The 19,625-nt window shown below is 43.1% G+C and overlaps 1 protein-coding gene across 1 annotated transcript in view; it reads left to right on the forward strand.

Moving 5' to 3' along the window:
- The window catches only part of VSIG10 (V-set and immunoglobulin domain containing 10), a 188,114-nt gene that overhangs the window by 92,587 nt on the left and 75,902 nt on the right, over positions 1 to 19,625 (forward strand). The window contains exon 3 of the mRNA XM_053701681.1: positions 9,089 to 9,397. Within this exon, the coding sequence (XP_053557656.1) occupies positions 9,089 to 9,397 (309 nt within the window). The remainder of the gene's footprint in view (positions 1 to 9,088; positions 9,398 to 19,625) is intronic.

Here is a 19,625-nt window from a genome sequence, read left to right on the forward strand (position 1 = left end):
CTCATTCTATTAGGGCTGTGGCTTCCTCATGGGCATTTAAAAACGATGCTTCTGTTGAGCTGCAACTTGGTCGTCTCTTCATACTTTTTCCAAATTTGATACTTTTGCTTCTTCTGAGGCTGGTTTTGGGAGAAAGGTTCTTCAAGCAGTGAACTGTAGCTTTGGTATTGTATCCCACAAGTAAGGATGAAATCCGTGGACTTGTCATATCTTGTAGAAGAAAAGTAAATTTATTGCTTACCTGATAAATTAATTTCTTCTACGATATGACGAGTCCACGGCCCACCCTTTAAATTAGATATATTTTTAGTAAACTTCAGTCACCTCTGCACCTTTGGCTTTTCCTTTCTCTTCCTAACTTCGGTCGAATTACTGGAGGTGGAGGGAAGGGAGGAGCTATATATACAGCTCTGCTGTGGTGCTCTTTGCCACTTCCTGTTAGCAGGAGAATAAATACCACAAGTAAGGATGAAATCCGTGGACTCGTCATATAGTAGAAGAAATTAATTTATCAGGTAAGCATAAATTTACTTTTTTATTTTTCTCTCTGAAATTTCTGGTAGTGTAGGGGTTAAAGATCAAATAATTCAGATCAATGTTGAGTGAAGGCAGATAAAAAGAATTTAATCTGTCCCTGGACTTTACCGTGGTGTGTAATGTTGTGATGTCTCTGCTGTTTTGACTAATAAGAATGATACATATTTACAATTTATTGGTGATAATTCCTTTCTGTTGACAAAAAACTTTACGAAGAAATGCGCTAACATCAAGTATAGTCTTCTAAAGCTTCATATATGATTCTCCTTAAAGCGAATTCGAAATTATTCACTGCATTGCAACAGATCACCATAATAAATACAAATTTAAAAGCATTTAAAAGGAAGGTCAAGCGCCGCATATACGAACACATAGATAATATCACAAGAGGCTATGAAAATCATAGTGTATCAGAGCTCTTCAAAACAACACATGGACGAAATCCAAATAACCATTCAGTTAGACAGGCCCATTTATCAAGCTCCGTGTTTCTGGCGAGTCTTCAGACTCGCCAGAAACACAACTTATGAAGCAGCGGTCACAAAGACAGCTGCTCCATAACCATGTCCGCTTGCTCTGAGCAGGCGGACAGGAATCGCCGGAAATCAACCCGATCGAATACGATCGGGTTGATTGACACCTCCCTGCTGGCAAGTCAGCATGGGGCGGCGTTGCACCAGCAGCTCTTGTGAGCTGCTGGTGCAATGTTAAATGCGGAGAGCTTATTGCTCTCCGCATTTAGCGAGGTCTTGCGGACCTGATCCGCAGTGTCGGATCAGGTCCGCAAGCCCTTTGATAAATGGGCCTGAGAGTCTTAGAAACTATACCAGCATCTGTTGGCAATGAATATCAAAGGTTGATGAAACTTAGACAATGTGAGACTAAATGGATCCACCTGCTTGACTGTATGGCACCCAAATGGTTAAATATATATTTAGACTTGCAGGCATTCATGACCTGAGTATGGTGTATATTGTCAAGTTTTAAGGATGAATAGTACAGACAAATATTTAAAATATTTTAAATATCCCCAATTGTATAGTTTTTAACTAATCAATTTGTTATTTAAATATCTTCAGAGGAATTTTTTAATGTCTTTATATATAACGTTTTTTTTATAATACATTAACTGATGAGATCATATAAGATGGGTTTTTAACTTTTATGTGCATATACTCCATTTTAATGTCTGGTATTAGTACTATGTAGATAGATTTAAGATGTACTATTAGCTTAACAATATGTGAAATAGATCGTTTCCTGCAATGCATTGATGGGATCATATAAGTTACGTTTTGATTTTTATATATATGCATCAATTGAATGTTCTTGTATTAACATTGTTTAATATTCCGTAGATTGAGTCAATATGTATGATTAGGATAACGATATGCGAAGCAGATCGATGTTGACTGTTTTTTGTTAGTGTTTTTACTTACTCTATGGCACAGCATAACTATGACGAATATTATGCAGATTTGCCCGAGAGTAGTAATAGGGCCACGTCATGATGACGTTGCTTGCAAATATGCCAAGAGTGAGAGGCCAGTCCAAATTGACTCACTGGATTGGCCGCCTAGCAACAAATTGGAAGTTAATACTAGACATTTAAAGACACGTCAAGTAGTTTGCATTATAATGACATTTCCTCTTGAAAAAGTTTGCTGAGGGCAAACGGAACGCGTTGGGGGCGGAGCTTTATATTACTCCAAGAAAAGGAACATTATTTTAGAAAAAGATCAAGCGAACAGATATTGTACTGTACCAGAAACACCATAACCAGACCGAGATTCGCTTCTCCCCTTCCCTGATTGGGATACAGGCTTGTTTTAATTTTTTATCTTGTGCTTTTATACACATGCAGCGTGTGCAATAAAGTTCAAACGTCTACCTTGATGTGGGGTTGTGCTTTTTTCTCTTTTTCACTACAGGATTTAAATCCTGTAATTTAGTTAAAAAAAAAAATTCACTGATTTGTAGTCCAGGGAAACACCCATTGAATGTTGTTTATCTTCCTATGGCTTACCCACAGCTATTGCTAAGCAAAACTACGTTATGAAAAAGTCTTCATGACCTAAAATTCCTCCAAAACAATGTCCTTCCTTGGGCACACACTGCTCCAAACTCTAAATACCTCTTACAACAAAAACCCCCAAACCAAAACTCTCCTAAATAAAAACCTGTTTGTAGACAAAAAAAAATAAAAAATAACTACAGCCAAAAAAAGTCTTCTTTTAAGCCTGGTTGAATCATCTTTATATTCTTTCTTTTCTGGCCAGGCAAGAACAAGTCACTCATGGTCCTTTACCTTGCCTATTTGGAGGAGACTTTTTATTAATTTTAGGGATGATGATTTTAGTTATGATTTTACAGTACCTAGATGTACGAAGATAGCAGATGTGGGTATGGTTGGGGCCAAGTGACAATAAGGGATACAAATACTTGTACCTACAGTATATAACAGAGATGGGGTCTTAAACTCATTACCTCGGCGGTCGCAGTGATTTAAGGAACTTAATTTACATGGTGTTTGCTTTGCCTGGTAACGTAGGAAACATGTTTTAAAGTGATGGTAAAACCAAGCATAAAACAAATGCTAGAATTTACCATCACTAAAATCAAGTGGTGTTTAATTGATCATATATGTAAAAAAGTTGCTAACTCACCCTCTTTCTTCATAAATTGAAAGAGTCCACAGCTGCATTCATTACTTTTGGGAATTAAGAACCTGGCCACCAGGAGGAGGCAAAGACATCCCAGCCAAAGGCTTAAATACCTTCCCCACTTCCCTCATCCCCCAGTCATTCTTTGTCTTTCGTCCCAGGAGGTTGCTAGAGAAGTGTCAGAAGTTTTCGATAGTCTCTTATGGAGGTTAGTACTCTTCGGCATGGATTGAAGTTTTAAGTAGTCCTGTCAGCCTCTCAGTGAGAGCATGGGTGTACGTTAGAATCCGGAGATGCAGGGAGAGTCTTTCTGAGGAACCATCCCGACTCATATTAACAGCTCCACAAGCAATCCGTGTTGACGAGTTTTGCTGCCTGCTTTTTGCTCTCAAGTCCATGGCAGAAGCTACGCTACCATCTGTCACATTTGAAGGGCCCTGTTCCTGTTCCATGGCGTAGATTCCAGTAAGATTGTTTCATTTTACTTTCACCATGGATGTTTTGTAATTACAACTGTTTATCCGAGAGGGGCTACAACCTTTCGAAGATAACTTTAACATAGGGTCTCAGTGAGGCTCCTTTTTGTATCTAGGAATCAAGGGTTATTGAGGGGGGGTATTGAACAGGGGGGTTTATAATCATGTTTGTTATGTGATTCTATCTGCTACTGTGTAGTGTTGCTTCGGCTCATGGGTATTTTGGAACATAACGGCTTATGTCTAGTGACGCAGCCTTTATGGTTGGGTGCGCTTTTACATGGACTGTATGGTTTAACTTGTGACTCCATTTCCGCTTTCCTGACCTTGTGGCGATGGAGAAATCCTGGTCTGCTGGTGTCTGGTTCTCTGGAGGTAAGGAGTGCCCTAGTCATTTGGAGGATTCTGTTTTTTTGGAGACGGATGTCTCTGATTCAGACTCTACTCCTTGCGAATAATATGAATTGGCCTGGGTGATACATGCCCATCAGTTATGTTCCGAATGCTGTTTTAGAGTTCTCTGTTCCTCGAGATCGGAGAATCAGGTGCCCACTGAGCCATCCGCCTCTGGGGATTCTATTTCTCAGGAGACGAGTCCCCTACCACCAACTCTTACTACGCATGCAGGTAACCCAAACGCTACTTATCCTTCTAGGGAGTGTGGCCTGTTCCCACCGGAGGTTACAACACGATTCCTCATGGCCATATCTTTGGCGCTGGTGCATCTGTACCTCCCAGGACTGTGCTTACGATATTGTCCGTGTTCCGTTAACTGGAGCTTGTCAGGCGGGGGTCACCTAGTCCATTTCAGCCCTCCGGGGGACCGACTGCCCCTGAGGCCTCACAAGCTTCGGGGCCAATGTTTTCTTTTGTCCCGGTGGAGGTATGTTGCGCCTTTCGTTATAGACTGGCGCGCCTTCGTGTTCTACTGAGGCACGTTTTTGGCGTTGCTGGCGGATCCCACTATTAATGGGTTTGGGGATTCTCAGTCTTAATCTTCGACTGACTTGCATGCATAGACATAAGGGGATGAAGCAATTGAAGCAATCTTCTTATAGTCTGTTATTTGTGTATCCTTTTTCAGTTCTGAGCTTGGAAGTCTCGGATCCCTGTTAGGCTGGTTCTGCGGGTCTATACATTCTTCCAGGGCGATAACCTACGAGTTGCCTTATCTTTTATTTTCATCCGGTGAGGATGATTTTTATTTGGTCTAAAGCTCATGTTGTGGTGTGATGTTTCCTTCGGGAACTTTCTTCTTCCTTCGGGAACTTTCTTCTCTGGAATTGATACTCGCGTTTTTGTGGTCGCACTGTTTACAAAAGTCTGTCTGACTGTTCTTTATCCCTCCATCTCGGGGGAGACTCTATGTGGCCTTGACAGTGCTGGGGCCCTTCATTTCAGGCTGGTCCTGACTGGGTACAAATCCTTCTGTCTTTGAGGCCTAGCTCAGACACATGGCGCTTTTTTATGTCCGGTTGGTCCGGTGAGGGCGCCTAGTGACCACAATATGCTTTGTGTTGTTTACTTATTTTACAAGCTTCAACTAGCATCCTGAGAGGACTTGAGGGTCCATGGTTACTTAGGGGCATGGGGGATTGCAGTCCTCATTCGCCTTTCAAGCTAGTGGGCCAGGACTCTGTTGAGATCCGCGGCAACATGCTCAGTCGTATCCGATTTTTCCGGGATCTAGAGTGTTCCTTCCCATTGTGGGTTGGAGGCTTGGAGGATTTAGGTACTTCATACCGCCGTTCTTAAGGTTTTGCCTTTTCATGGTCTCTTTGGAAGTGTCCTTTTAGGACTTGATCCTTTTAGAGGTTCTCTTCCTTTGGGTTGAGACTTTCTGGACTTCACTTTCTAATTAAGCGGCCAAAGCCGCAAGAAAAACCGGACGAAGGCCGTGAGGCTCTGTCTTCCTTCGGGAGGTAGTCGTCTCCATATCAGGGGCGATAGGAGGTGTTGTCTCTTTTTCCAAGCTTTGCTTAGGGGATGTTTTTCTGCTTGGGTGTGGTCCTCTGGAACGTTAATCTGAAAGGATTATGGAGACTAGCCTTTCTACTCTGTTTCGGGTGACTCTGTTCTGGTTCTCATTTCCCTTAGTGTTGCCCTTGGGGCCTTTGGGCTCTAGAGATATTGCGTGACTTTGTCGTGGCCTAGCACCATGTTGGGGGGGTGTTGTCCTCCGGCTAAGGGTGTTCTCTTCCCTTTTGGGCTGGGAATTACGAGTGAGTTCTGTACCCTTTCTCCAGGTTTCCCGGTTCTCATCCCATGTGAGTCTGATTGCTTCAGACGGGGTATCTTGTGTTCCCTGAGGGTGTCGTTTTTTTTCTAGGACGATTCTGGGCCCCGGGTCCATGGTTCCTGTCTTGGATCTTTCTTCGGGACGATCCAGTTTTTTCAGGGACCCTATGTTGCGACATAAGGGCTAGCTCATTGGGCTTGCAAGCAGGTAGGCCTGAGTTCACATCCACCTTTGGGTACTGGTTATAAACTTTAAGGCCTGACTTGTCCTTCAGGCAGAGTGTGCGCCTCTTCATGGGGAGTTTGGGTCAACAGTGTTGTCTGGATGATTTTTTTATTCAGTCCATGTTTTGATTATACTATGGCTTCATGTCTTGTAGACATGTACGCTGTTCTTAACTGTGTCCTTCCCTTTTGAGGGGTTAGTTGGTCTTCCTTATGAGCTGGGGTTTCCTCTCTCTGGAGGGTCTTTGTCCTGCCCTGTGTGTAGGAGGTTGGATCAGGTGGCTTATTTCTGTAAGGGGCAGCATCTGCTGCTCTGTGGGCTCTGTTCCAACTGTTGGAATTTGATCTCTCTACGTAGAGACTGTCTAAGAGATCTGGGACAGGTCTTCCTACTGATCTATTGCACTTTTCTCTGTTCCAGGTCCCAGGGGGTTCTCCTTGGGAGTGCCTTATTTTGGAGGAGCGGATTGGGTTGGCACTCAAGTTTTTTTGGGGTGAGTGAGTCCCCCCTTTTTCTTTTCATTCCCTGGGGGCTTGTGGTTGGGGTCTTTCTGTTCCCCCTCTCTATCAGACATGTCTGTCGCTTGGGCTGGTCTGGTGTTGGAGCAAGATCCGAGATCTGTTTCTCTGCTAAATTTGTCCTCGGAGGATAGCCTGCGGCGTTATCCGCTGGTTAGTGGATACTTAGCAATCTGAAGGATCTTATCTTCAGCTGCTTTCTGCTTGCCCTGCAAGTCTTTAAGTTTCAGAGTCATTTTTACATGACTGCAGTGTGCAGTGTTTTTGCTTCAGGTGTAGCAGACCTACCTGAGCTTGCTGCACGAGGTTTCGTTTCTGAATATTTCGGTATTCTGAGCTAACATTTTGTGACTTGGGGACCTTCGTCTTCAGTTGTTTTTAGAGTGCGGTTGCACTGTATTAGGGGAAGATCCTCTCTGTTTCAGACTCCCGGCCTTACCCCGTGGTTTCTGTATTTCTTCCCTTGTTTCTATGAGACTGGTGGGTCTCTGTTGGTCTGGAGTTCCTTATGCTAGCTGGACAGCTAGCTCAGCATGCTAATGCACTGTGGCTACTCTGCGCTGTAGCAAACAGAGGGTTGCAAGTTCGATCCCCGGCGAGTTCTACTCAACCTTCCTCCTTTCGAGGTTGATAGGATGAGCATTGCCTTGAGTCCCTTAAGGGGGATTAGCTGCGCCTTACAAGAACATTGATGTTTTCTCTGTGTCTTTTCTTCTTTGTGGAAGAATACGGTAGCTTGTTCCCTTTCTTTAGTAAGGGGTGTGTTGTTTGGAGACAGACTGCTGGGTGATGGTGTCTCCTGGAGGCTGTTGACTCAGTCGAGTCTAGTTCCTGCGGTCTCTAGCAAGGCTTGTGGACTATCTGCGGTCAGGGTCCTTGGGCTTTTTCCTTTTTTTTTTTCAAAGTTGTTCTCGGCTTCGGACGATGCAAGATGTTGTTGGCTAGGGGTTTTCAGGCATGGTGCCCTCAGAATTGGCCGCCTCTTGTACCCTCCCGTTTTTGCATTCAATGTCTTCTATAGCTTGGGTATTGTTTTCCCAAAAGTAATGAATGCAGCTGTGGACTCTTTCCATTTATGAAGAAAAACTTAAATTATGCTTACCTGATAATTTTCTTTTCTTCAGATGGAAAGAGTCCACAGCTCCCCACCTGTACTGTTTCTGTGGGGCGTCTGTTATTTTTTCTTCTGGCACCTTTTCACCCTGATATTTCTTCTACTGTTCCTTGTTCCCTCGGCATAATGACTGGGTGATGAGGGGAGTGGGGGGGGGGGGGGAGGTATTTAAGCCTTTGGCTGGGGTGTCTTTGCCTCCTCTTGGTGGCCAGGTTCTGAATTCCCAAAAGTAATGAATGCAGCTGTCGACTCTTTCCGTCTGAAGAAAAGAAAATTATCAGGTAAGCATAATTTAAGTTTCTGTGCCGTTGCACATCGCTAAACTCAGCGGCTCCGGCCGCCAATGAGGTGACACTTGCACCTCTAAACCAATAGCTGTGTGTGTCAACTGACAGTGTTGTATATGCACGCACTGCTATTGGTTTAAATATGCAAGCATCACCTCATTGGTAGAAGAGCGATGTGCTGTGAGCGGTCGGAGCCGCTGAGTTTAGCGATGTGCAACGGCACATTCAGGGTGAGTTTAACACCTTTTTTTTACATATCTCATCACTTAAACTCCACTTGATTTTTAGTGACAGTAAATCCTAGCATTTGTTATACACTTGGATTTACCATCACTTTAAGTACCGCCCTCTACTCTTGAAATGAAGCTTTGTACAAACATTTGTCTGCATCCACATTTGAATTTCAACACTTGCACAATTTTTTTTTTTGCTTCATTATATCTATGCTTAGTACCCCAGGCAGGAAATCAGCCTATATTGCTGAAACTTCCCTCTGAGAGAGAGAAAATCTAGTTTTGATGGATTCATATTCATTAAGTTGTTTAAAAAATATGATAGTGGTTAACAGATTGCTGCTCACTTATTGTTTACATTTCAGTGTGAAAAAAAAATATGTTCTTCATTGCAACACTTTTAAACAAATGGCTTTATTTAAACACACAGTCAAAGTTGTGCAGATGAGGATACAGCTGGTGGCCAAACTAGAAGCAGTCATACATGCGTATGCTTCAAAAAGTGGCCATATCCACATCTGGAGCAGAATGAGGGTGTTCCAGGAGTGCAATGTTGAGTGTGTGTATTTCCTTTTGCGGGATTTAAACACACCATGAAATAAATGACTTTGTTTAGAAATAAAATGCTCTATCAAAAAAGATGGGATATTAATGTTGTTATTTCCAATGCATTATTGTGGAGAAATATTGGGTGTGATTTGTATTTAGTGTGTTATAAAGTGAGGGTTGTTTTCTGTTTGATACATTGTCTCTTGTGTTATCATGTTAATCCTGTCTTCTCTGTATCTATTATTAGGTGGCCCATATAATGTATTTGTCAGCATTACTCCCAACAATACTTTACCAAATGGTACAATTTACACTACCAAAGGCCGCATGCTTTCCTTCTTCTGCTTCAGCGACTCCTATCCCTTACCAAACATGGAATGGGTGCTAAACTCACAAGATAAGAAACCAGAGGTGTTCCACTCCTCAACCAACAACAGCACAAGCACCTTCTATGTGTTCCATGTGGGCAATGACTTTCAAGGCAACTATTCCTGCTCAGCTGAGAATCCTATTAGTGGCAGAAGGCAAACTTCCACACAGGAACTTCTAGTATACTGTGAGTAGAGAATTTGTTTAACCCCTTAAGCCAATATGACGTGTATATCTACGTCATGCAGTACTTTGCTTATTGTACCGCAGAATGTGTATATATATATATATATATATATATATATATATATATGCATCTAAACTGCAGGAAGCTCCAGCAGACTCATCTGTTAAGTTGCAGCCAAGAGCTGTAGTTCCTGAACTCATGGCATTTGCCTGCATATGAAAACTGAGCATGATCGGTGCTCCGGTTCCATATGAAGGCAGATACCAGATTGTTAGATGGTGACACATACATACTGTAATGATCACCTGCTGGTGCTAGCGGGAGGTGTGAAAGGGAATCCGCGAGGCAGGTGGGCGATCCAGCAGAGGAGGGAGTGGAAGTGCCCTACAAAAAAACAAATAAAAAGAGAGGGAGGGATGAATGGATGGGGAGCTAAACTACAGAAAAAGGGGGGGGGGGGTGTTTCCTAACTATATGGAGGGGGGGGAGGAGGGTGCTACTACACTGCCGAACATTTAAAAAAACTAGTGGTGGACACAAGTTACAGTGGGGAGGGTTAGAGAGCTGTTTGGGAGGGATCAGGAAGGTTGGAGTGCAAGGGGGAATCCCACGCTGCATCAAATAGAAAAAAATAAATAATTTAAAAAATAATAATTTTGCCTTAAATTTTCATATTGGCAGAATGTCTGCCAGAACCTAGGATGGGGGTGACCACTGTGTGTGTGTGTGTGTGGGGGGGGGGGGGTGAGGGAGGAATGAGAGCTGTTTGGGAGGGATCAGGTAAGGATCAGGGGGTGGATGGGAAGTGTCTGGTGGGAGAGTAATATCTACACTAAAGCTAAAATTAACCTTACAAGCTACCTGATTAACCTCTTCACTGCTGGGAATAATAGAAGTGTGGAGTGTGGCTGCAATTAGCAGCATTCTCATTACCAAAAAGCAATGGCAAAGCCATATATGTCTGCTATTTATGAACAAACAGGATCCCAGAGAAGCTTTTACAATCATTTGTACCATAATTGCACAAGCGGTATGTAAATAATTTCAGTGAGAAACTCTAAGGGCTAGCTTCCATTGAGGTGGTAAAGTTTGGAAACTAGTGGTAACATAAACATTCTACATATATTTTAATGGAGATAAAAGTTTTATCACCAGTTTCCACCTCAATGGAAACTAGGCCTAAGTTTGTGAAACTAGATCAATACCTTGGGTTCATAAAGTGTAGATTGGAGACCAATGGCACTACTTACTATTCAATGAAGGGGTAAAAAGCGGGATACTAGTATTTACTTTATTTCCTTTCATTAAGGTGCATATACATATATAATGTATCATATGAAGAAAAGAGTGCTTTAAGTGGTATTCTGCCGAGTCTTCATACTGGATCCAAAATAATTGTTCAATACCTTGGGTTGTCTACTTAAAAAAATAAATACATATATATATATATATATATATATATATATATATATATATATACAGTGGGGCAAAAAAATATTTAGTCAACCACCAATTGTGCAAGTTCTCCCACTTAAGAAGATGAGAGAGGCCTGTAATTATCATCATAGGTATACCTCAACTATGAGAGACAAAATGTGGAAACAAATCCAGACAATCACATTGTTTGATTTGGAAAGAATTTATTTGCATATTATGGGGGAAAATAAGTATTTGGTCACCTACAAACAAGCAAGATTGCTGGCTCTCACAGACCTGTATCTTCTTCTTTAAGAGGCTCCTCTGTCCTCCACTCATTACCTGTATTAATGGCACCTGTTTGAACTTGTTATCAGTATAAAAGACACCTGTCCACAACCTCAAACAGTCACACTCCAAACTCCACTATGGTGAAGACCAAAGAGCTGTTGAAGGACACCAGAAACAAAATTGTAGACCTGCAACAGGCTGGGAAGACTGAATCTGCAATAGGCAAGCAGCTTGGTGTGAAGAAATCAACTGTGGGAGCAATAATTAGAAAATGGAAGACATACAAGACCACTGATAATCTCCCTCGATCTGGGGCTCCATGCAAGATCTCACCCTGTGGGGTCAAAATGATCACAAGAACGGTGAGCAAACATCCCAGAATCACACAGGGGGACCTAGTGAATGACCTAAAGAGAGCTGGGACCAACATAAAAAAATTACCATCAGTAACACACTACGCCGCCAGGGACTCAGATCCTGTAGTGACAGACGTGTCCTCTTGCTTAAGCCAGTACATGTCCGGGCCCATCTGAAGAATGCTAGAGAGCATTTGGATGATCCAGAAGCGGATTGGGAGAATGTCATATGGTCAGATGAAACCAAAGTAGAACTGTTTGGTAGAAACACAACTTGTCATGTTTGGAGGAGAGAGAATGCTGAGTTGCAACCAAAGAACACCATACCTACTGTGAAGCATGGGGGTGGCAACATCATGCTTTGGGGTTGTTTCCCTGCAAAGGGAACAGGACAACTGATCCGTGTACATGAAAGAATGAATGGGGCCATGTATCATGAGATTTTGAGTGCAAACATCCTTCCATCAGAAAGGGCATTGAAGATGAAACGTGGCTGGGTCTTTCAGCATGACAATGATCCCAAACACACCGCCCCGGCAATGAAGGAGTGGCTTCATAAGAAGCATTTCAAGGTCCTGGAGTGGCCTAGCCAGTCTCCAGATCTCAACCCCATAGAAAACCTTTGGAGGGAGTTGAAAGTCCGTGTTGCCCAGCGACAGCCCCAAAACATCACTGCTCTAGAGGAGATCTGCATGCAGGAATGGGCCAACATACCAGCAACAGTCTGTGACAACCTTGTGAAGACTTACAGAAAACGCTTGACCTCTGTCATTGCCAACAAAGGATATATAACAAAGTATTGAGATGAAATTTTGATATTGACCAAATACTTATTTTCCCCCATAATTTGCAAATAAATTCTTTCCAAATCAGACAATGTGATTGTCTGGATTTGTTTCCACATTTTGTCTCTCATAGTTGCGGTATACCTATGATGAAAATTACAGGCCTCTCTCATCTTCTTAAGTGGGAGAACTTGCACAATTGGTGGCTGACTAAATACTTTTCTCTTGTTAAGTGTATCCAGTCCACGGATCATCCATTACTTGTGGGATATTCTCCTTCCCAACAGGAAGTTGCAAGAGGATCACCCACAGCAGAGCTGCTATATAGCTCCTCCCCTCACTGTCATATCCAGTCATTCTCTTGCAACTCTCAACAAAGATGGACGTAGTAAGAGGAGAGTGGTGTATTATAGTTAGTTTTTTAACTTCAATCAAAAGTTTATTTTTAAATGGTACTGGAGTGTACTGTTTCATCTCAGGCAGCATTAGAAGAAGAATCTGCCTGTGATTTCTATGATCTTAGCAGAAGTAACTAAGATCCATTGCTGTTCTCACATATTCTGAGGAGTGAGGTAACTTCAGAGATAGAATGGCGTGCAGGTTTTCCTGCAATAAGGCATGTGCAGTTAATATTTTTCTAGGGATGGAATTTGCTAGAAAATGCTGCTGATACCGGATTAATGTAAGTAAAGCCTTAAATGCAGTGATAGCGACTAGTATCAGGCTTATTAATAGAGATACATACTCTTATAAAAGTGTAATATAAAACGTTTGCTGGCATGTTTAATCGTTTTTATATATGTTTGGTGACAAAACATATTGGGGCCTAGTTTTTTTCCACATGGCTGGTTTGATTTTTGCCTAGAAACAGTTCCTGAGGCTTTCCACTGTTGCAATATGAGTGGGAAGGGCCTATTTTAGTGCTTTTCTGTGAAGCTAAAAATACTGACAGAGACATTCAGCTTCTTCCTGCATGATCCAAGACATCTCTGAAGGGCTCAAAAGGCTTCAAAGTCGTGTTTGAGGAGGGTAACAACCACAGTAGACTGTGGCAGTTGTTGTGACTGTGTTTAAAAAACATTTTTGTCATTTATTATTCTGTTTTTGTTATTAAGGGGTTAATCATCCATTTGCAAGTGGGTGCAATGCTCTGCTGACTTGTTACATACACTGTAAAAATTTTGTTAGTGTAACTGCCTTTTTTCACTGTTATTTCAAATTTTGTCAAAATTTGTTTCTCTTAAAGGCACAGTAACGTTTTTTATATTGCTTGTTAACTTGCTTTAAAGTGTTTTCCAAGCTTGCTAGTCTGTACAAACATGTCTGAAACAGAGGATACTTGTTCATTATGTTTAAAAGCCATGGTGGAGCCCCATAGGAGAATGTGTACTAAATGTATTGATTTCACCTTAAACAGTAAAGATCAGTCTTTATCTATAAAAGAATTGTCACCAGAGGGGTCTGTCGAGGGGGAAGTTATGCCGACTAACTCTCCCCACATGTTGGACCCTTCGCCTCCCGCTCAAGGGACGCACGCTAATATGGCGCCAAGTACATCAGGGACGCCCATAGCGATTACTTTGCAGGACATGGCTGCAATCATGAATAATACCCTGTCAGAGGTATTATCCAGATTGCCTGAATTGAAAGGCAAGCGCGATAGCTCTGGGGTTAGACGAGATACAGAGCGCGTAGATGCTGTAAGAGCCATGTCTGATACTGCATCACAATATGCAGAACCTGAGGACGGAGAGCTTCAGTCTGTGGGTGACGTCTCCGAATCGGGGAGACCTGATTCGGTGATTTCTAATTTTAAATTTAAGCTTGAGAACCTCTGTGTATTGCTTGGGGAGGTATTAGCTGCTCTGAATGACTGTGACACAATTGCAGTGCCAGAGAAATTGTGTAGGCTGGATAAATACTATGCAGTGCCGGTGAGTACTGATGTTTTTCCAATACCTAAAAGGCTTACAGTAATTATTAGTAAGGAGTGGGATAGGCCCGGTGTGCCCTTTTCCCCACCTCCTATATTTAGAAAAATGTTTCCAATAGATGCCACTACACGGGACTTATGGCAGACTGTCCCTAAGGTGGAGGGAGCAGTTTCTACTTTAGCAAAGCATACCACTATCCCGGTTGAGGACAGTTGTGCTTTTTCAGATCCAATGGATAAAAAAATTAGAGGGTTACCTTAAGAAAATGTTTATTCAACAAGGTTTTATTTTACAGCCCCTTGCATGCATTGCGCCTGTCACTGCTGCGGCGGCATTCTGGTTTGAGGCCCTGGAAGAGGCCATCCATACAGCTCCATAGACTGAAATTGTTGACAAGCTTAGAACTCTTAAGCTAGCTAACTCATTTGTTTCTGATGCCATTGTTCATTTGACTAAACTAACGGCTAAGAATTCCGGATTCGCCATCCAGGCGCGTAGGGCGCTATGGCTCACATCCTGGTCAGCTAATGTGACTTCAAAGTCTAAATTACTCAACATTCCTTTCAAGGGGCAGACCTTATTCGGGCCTGGTTTGAAAGAAATTATTGCTGACATTACTGGAGGTAAGGGTCATACCCTTCCTCAGGACAGGGCCAAATCAAAGGCCAAACAGTCTAATTTTCGTGCCTTTCGAAATTTCAAGGCAGGTGCAGCATCAACTTCCTCTGCTTCAAAACAAGAGGGAACTTTTGCTCAATCCAAGCAGGCCTGGAAACCTAACCAGTCCTGGAACAAGGGCAAGCAGGTCAGAAAGCCTGCTGCTGCCTCTAAGACAGCATGAAGGAGCGGCCCCCTATCTGACAACGGATCTAGGCGTGGGCAAGAGATGTTCAGGATCCCTGGGCGTTGGAGATCATATCTCAGGGATATCTTTTGGACTTCAAAGATTCTCCTCCACAAGGGAGATTTCACCTTTCAAGATTATCTGCAAACCAGATAAAGAAAGAGGCATTCCTAAGCTGCGTACAAGATCTCTTTGTAATGGGAGTGATCCATCCAGTTCCGCGGACGGAACAAGGACAGGGGTTTTATTCAAATCTGTTTATGGTTCCCAAAAAAGAGGGAACCTTTAGACCAATTTTGGATTTAAAGATCCTAAACAAATTCCTCAGAGTTCCATCATTCAAGATGGAAACTATTCGAACCATTTTACCCATGATCCAAGAGGGTCAGTACATGACCACAGTGGACTTAAAGGATGCCTACCTTCACATTCCGATTCACACGAATCATCATCAGTTCCTGAGGTTTGCCTTTCTAGACAGGCATTACCAATTTGTAGCTCTTCCATTCGGGTTGGCTACAGCCCCAAGAATTTTTACAAAGGTTCTGGGCTCACTTCTGGTGGTCCTAAGACCGCGAGGCATAGCGGTGGCTCCTTACCTGGACGATATCCTGATACAGGCGTCAAGCTTTCAAATTGCCAAATCTCATACAGAGATAGTTCTGGCATTCCTGAGGTCGCATGGGTGGAAAGTGAACGAAGAAAAGAGTTCTCTATCTCCTCTCATGAGGTTTTCCTTCCTAGGGACTCTAATAGATTCTGTAGAAATGAAAATTTACCTGACGGAGTCCAGGTTATCAAAACTTCTAAATACTTGTCGTGTTCTTCACTCCATTCCGCGCCCCACGGTGGCTCAGTGCATGGAAGTAATCGGCTTAATGGTAGCGGCAATGGACATAGTGCCATTCGCGCGCCTGCATCTCAGACCGCTCGGGCCCATCTGTCCAAGGGTATGACCTTTCGCAGACCAGATTGGACAATTGTAACAACAGATGCCAGCCTTCTAGGTTGGGGTGCAGTCTGGAACTCCCTGAAGGCTCAGGGTTCATGGACTCAGGAGGAGAAACTCCTCCCAATAAATATTCTGGAGTTAAGAGCAATATTCAATGCTCTTCTGGCTTGGCCTCAGCTAGCAACACTGAGGTTCATCAGATTTCAGTCGGACAACATCACGACTGTGGCTTACATCAACCATCAAGGGGGAACCAGGAGTTCCCTAGCGATGTCAGAAGTCTCCAAGATAATTTGCTGGGCAGAGACTCACTCTTGCCACCTGTCAGCGATCCATATCCCAGGTGTAGAGAACTGGGAGGCGGATTTTCTAAGTCGTCAGACTTTTCATCCGGAGGAATGGGAACTCCATCCGGAGGTGTTTGCTCAATTGGTTCTCCGTTGGGGCAAACCAGAATTGGATCTCATGGCGTCTCGCCAGAACGCCAAGCTTCCTTGTTACGGATCCAGGTCCAGGGACCCAGAAGCGGCACTGATAGATGCTCTAGCAGCGCCTTGGTTCATCAACCTGGCTTATGTGTTTCTACCGTTTCCTCTGCTCCCTCGTCTGATTGCCAAAATCAAACAGGAAAGAGCATCGGTGATATTGATAGCGCCTGCGTGGCCACGCAGGACCTGGTATGCAGACCTAGTGGACATGTCATCCTTTCCACCATAGACTCTGCCTCTGAGACAAGACCTTCTAATACAAGGTCCTTTCAATCATCCGAATCTACTTTCTCTGAGACTGACTGCATGGAGATTGAACGCTTGATCCTATCAAAGTTTGGCTTCTCCGAGTCAGTAATTGATACCTTAATACAGGCACGAAAGCCTGTCACCAGGAAAATTTACCACAAGATATGGCATAAATATCTTCATTGGTGTGAATCCAAGAATTACTCATGGAGTAGGGTTAGGATTCCTAGGATATTGTCCTTCCTCCAAGAGGGTTTGGACAAAGGATTATCAGCTAGTTCTTTAAAGGGACAGATTTCTGCTCTGTCTATTCTTTTACACAAGCGTCTGGCAGAAGTTCCAGACGTTCAGGCATTTTGTCAGGCTTTAGTTAGAATTAAGCCTGTGTTTAAACCTGTTGCTCCTCCATGGAGCTTAAACTTGGTTCTTAAAGTTCTTCAAGGGGTTCCGTTTGAACCCCTTCATTCTATTGATATCAAACTTCTTTCATGTAAAGTTCTTTTTCTGATGGCTATTTCCTCGGCTCGAAGAGTCTCGGAGTTATCTGCCTTACATTGTGATTCTCCTTATCTGTTCTTTCATTCAGACAAAGTTGTTCTGTGTACAAAACCTGGGTTTTTACCTAAGGTGGTTTCTAACAAGAATATCAATCAAGAGATTGTTATTCCATCATTATGTCCTAATCCTTCTTCAAAGAAGGAACGTCTTTTGCATAATCTAGACGTAGTCCGTGCCTTGAAGTTTTACTTACAGGCTACTAAAGATTTTCGCCAAACATCTAACCTGTTTGTTGTTTACTCTGGACAGAGGAGAGGTCAGAAGGCCTCGGCAACCTCTCTTTCTTTTTGGCTTCGGAGTATAATCCGTTTAGCCTATGAGACTGCTGGACAGCAGCCTCCTGAAAGGATTACAGCTCATTCTACTAGAGCTGTGGCTTCCACCTGGGCCTTTAAAAATGAGGCCTCTGTTGAACAGATTTGCAAGGCTGCAACTTAGTCTTCCCTTCATACTTTTTCCAAATTTTCCAAATTTGATACTTTTGCTTCTTCGGAGGCTGTTTTTGGGAGAAAGGTTCTACAGGCAGTGGTTCCTGCCTTGTCCCTCCCATCATCCGTGTACTTTAGCTTTGGTATTGGTATCCCACAAGTAATGGATGATCCGTGGACTGGATACACTTAACAAGAGAAAACATAATTTATACTTACCTGATAAATTTATTTCTCTTGTAGTGTATCCAGTCCACGGCCCGCCCTGTCCTTTTCAGGCAGGTCTAAATTTTAATTAAACTACAGTCACCACTGCACCCTATGGTTTCTCCTTTCTCGGCTTGTTTCAGTCGAATGACTGGATATGGCAGTGAGGGGAGGAGCTATATAGCAGCTCTGCTGTGGGTGATCCTCTTGCAACTTCCTATTGGGAAGGAGAATATCCCACAAGTAATGGATGATCCGTGGACTGGATACACTACAAGAGAAATAAATTTATCAGGTAAGCATAAATTATGTTTTTTGCCCCACTGTATATGTGTGTGTCTATATATATATATATATATATATATATATATATATATATATATTTATATATATATGTATATATATATATATATATATATATATATATTATATATATCTACACACAGTATTGTTTTCATAGGGGAAATAAAAATACCAAGGCTCTATTTCTGTATAAATGGAGTGATGGCGGTCCTGTAATCTCCCATCCCTGCTCTTGTTACAGACCGATCTAGAGTGTTCCCTATAAGAGGCGGAATCTCCCGGAGATAAGGAGCGGCTGGTTATAGAGTATCTGAGCGAGATCAGCGTCTGAGCTGGAGATCTCCGTGTGCCAGAGTTTGCTGTAGAACAGGAGACTGCTAGTTGTGGAACATATAGATAACATTGTGCTCATGCCCCCATGGAGTTATTTAAGAATCAGCACATAAAGGGACATGAGGCTGAGCGGTTCCGGTGGGAGGAGTTGTACTGAGCTGAGCACACACTGAGGTTGGCGTGTAGCAAGGAGTGTGGAGCTCAGACACCCTATCTTTGATATCATCCCGTGCAGTTGCTCCCATTGCTGGTGTGGTTCACACCCTAGGGAGCTGGGCTACAGCATCCTAAGCCCCTGCAGGAAACCACAAAAAAAAACATTATTTGGCTCCTTGGTCAAAGCCACAATTGCGCTTGGAGTAATAAATAAAGAGGAAGGAAAGCGGCACCTAAGTTTCCCAATGTGAGCCTAAACCTAAGCCTATAAACAAACACTCGGCTTACCTGGACCGTAGTTCCCGGGCTGGACCCCCCTGGAGGGGCTAGAGCATTGCGACCGATGTGAACTGGGCTGCTGCGGGACTTGTGCTGAAGATTTGGTGTGCTCGTTGTGGGGTCATATCTGTGGCCTCCTAGGGCACTGTATCTGGCATACTGTTGGTCCCGGTTTGGAAGGCGGTGGTTCCCAGGTCCTCCATGAGTGGCGAGCTGGACAGGCTCAGGCAGATTATTCTTGCCCAATTGAAAAGCTCGGAGGTGACGAGCCCTCCATCTTGCCCAATAGGATCTAGAGGCGTGTAAGGATCCAGACGAGACCCGGCTCACTCGATATACGGAAGCCTCCTGGGACTGTGGAAAGTCTGATAGATTTCCAGACCAACGAGGGGAGTGGTAAGCCTCACTACAGCTCGGCTGATAATTTGTCTTACTACAGCACGCCTGCTAGTCGGACGAACAGTTTGTTGTGTAATCGAAGGCACAGACCCGGTCTGGGTGTCTATGCCTGTAGAAGGGGACAAAAAAAAAAAGTTTTGGACTTATCTTCATTACACTCTTTATGTCTGCAATGTGTGGAAAGACTATATGAACTTAGTACTAAATGTAAAGATAATTTTTTTCTTTTTTCTCTGCGTTGAATATAGTT

Source organism: Bombina bombina, chromosome 2 (genome assembly GCF_027579735.1).
Source record: "Bombina bombina isolate aBomBom1 chromosome 2, aBomBom1.pri, whole genome shotgun sequence".
NCBI lineage: Eukaryota > Metazoa > Chordata > Amphibia > Anura > Bombinatoridae > Bombina > Bombina bombina.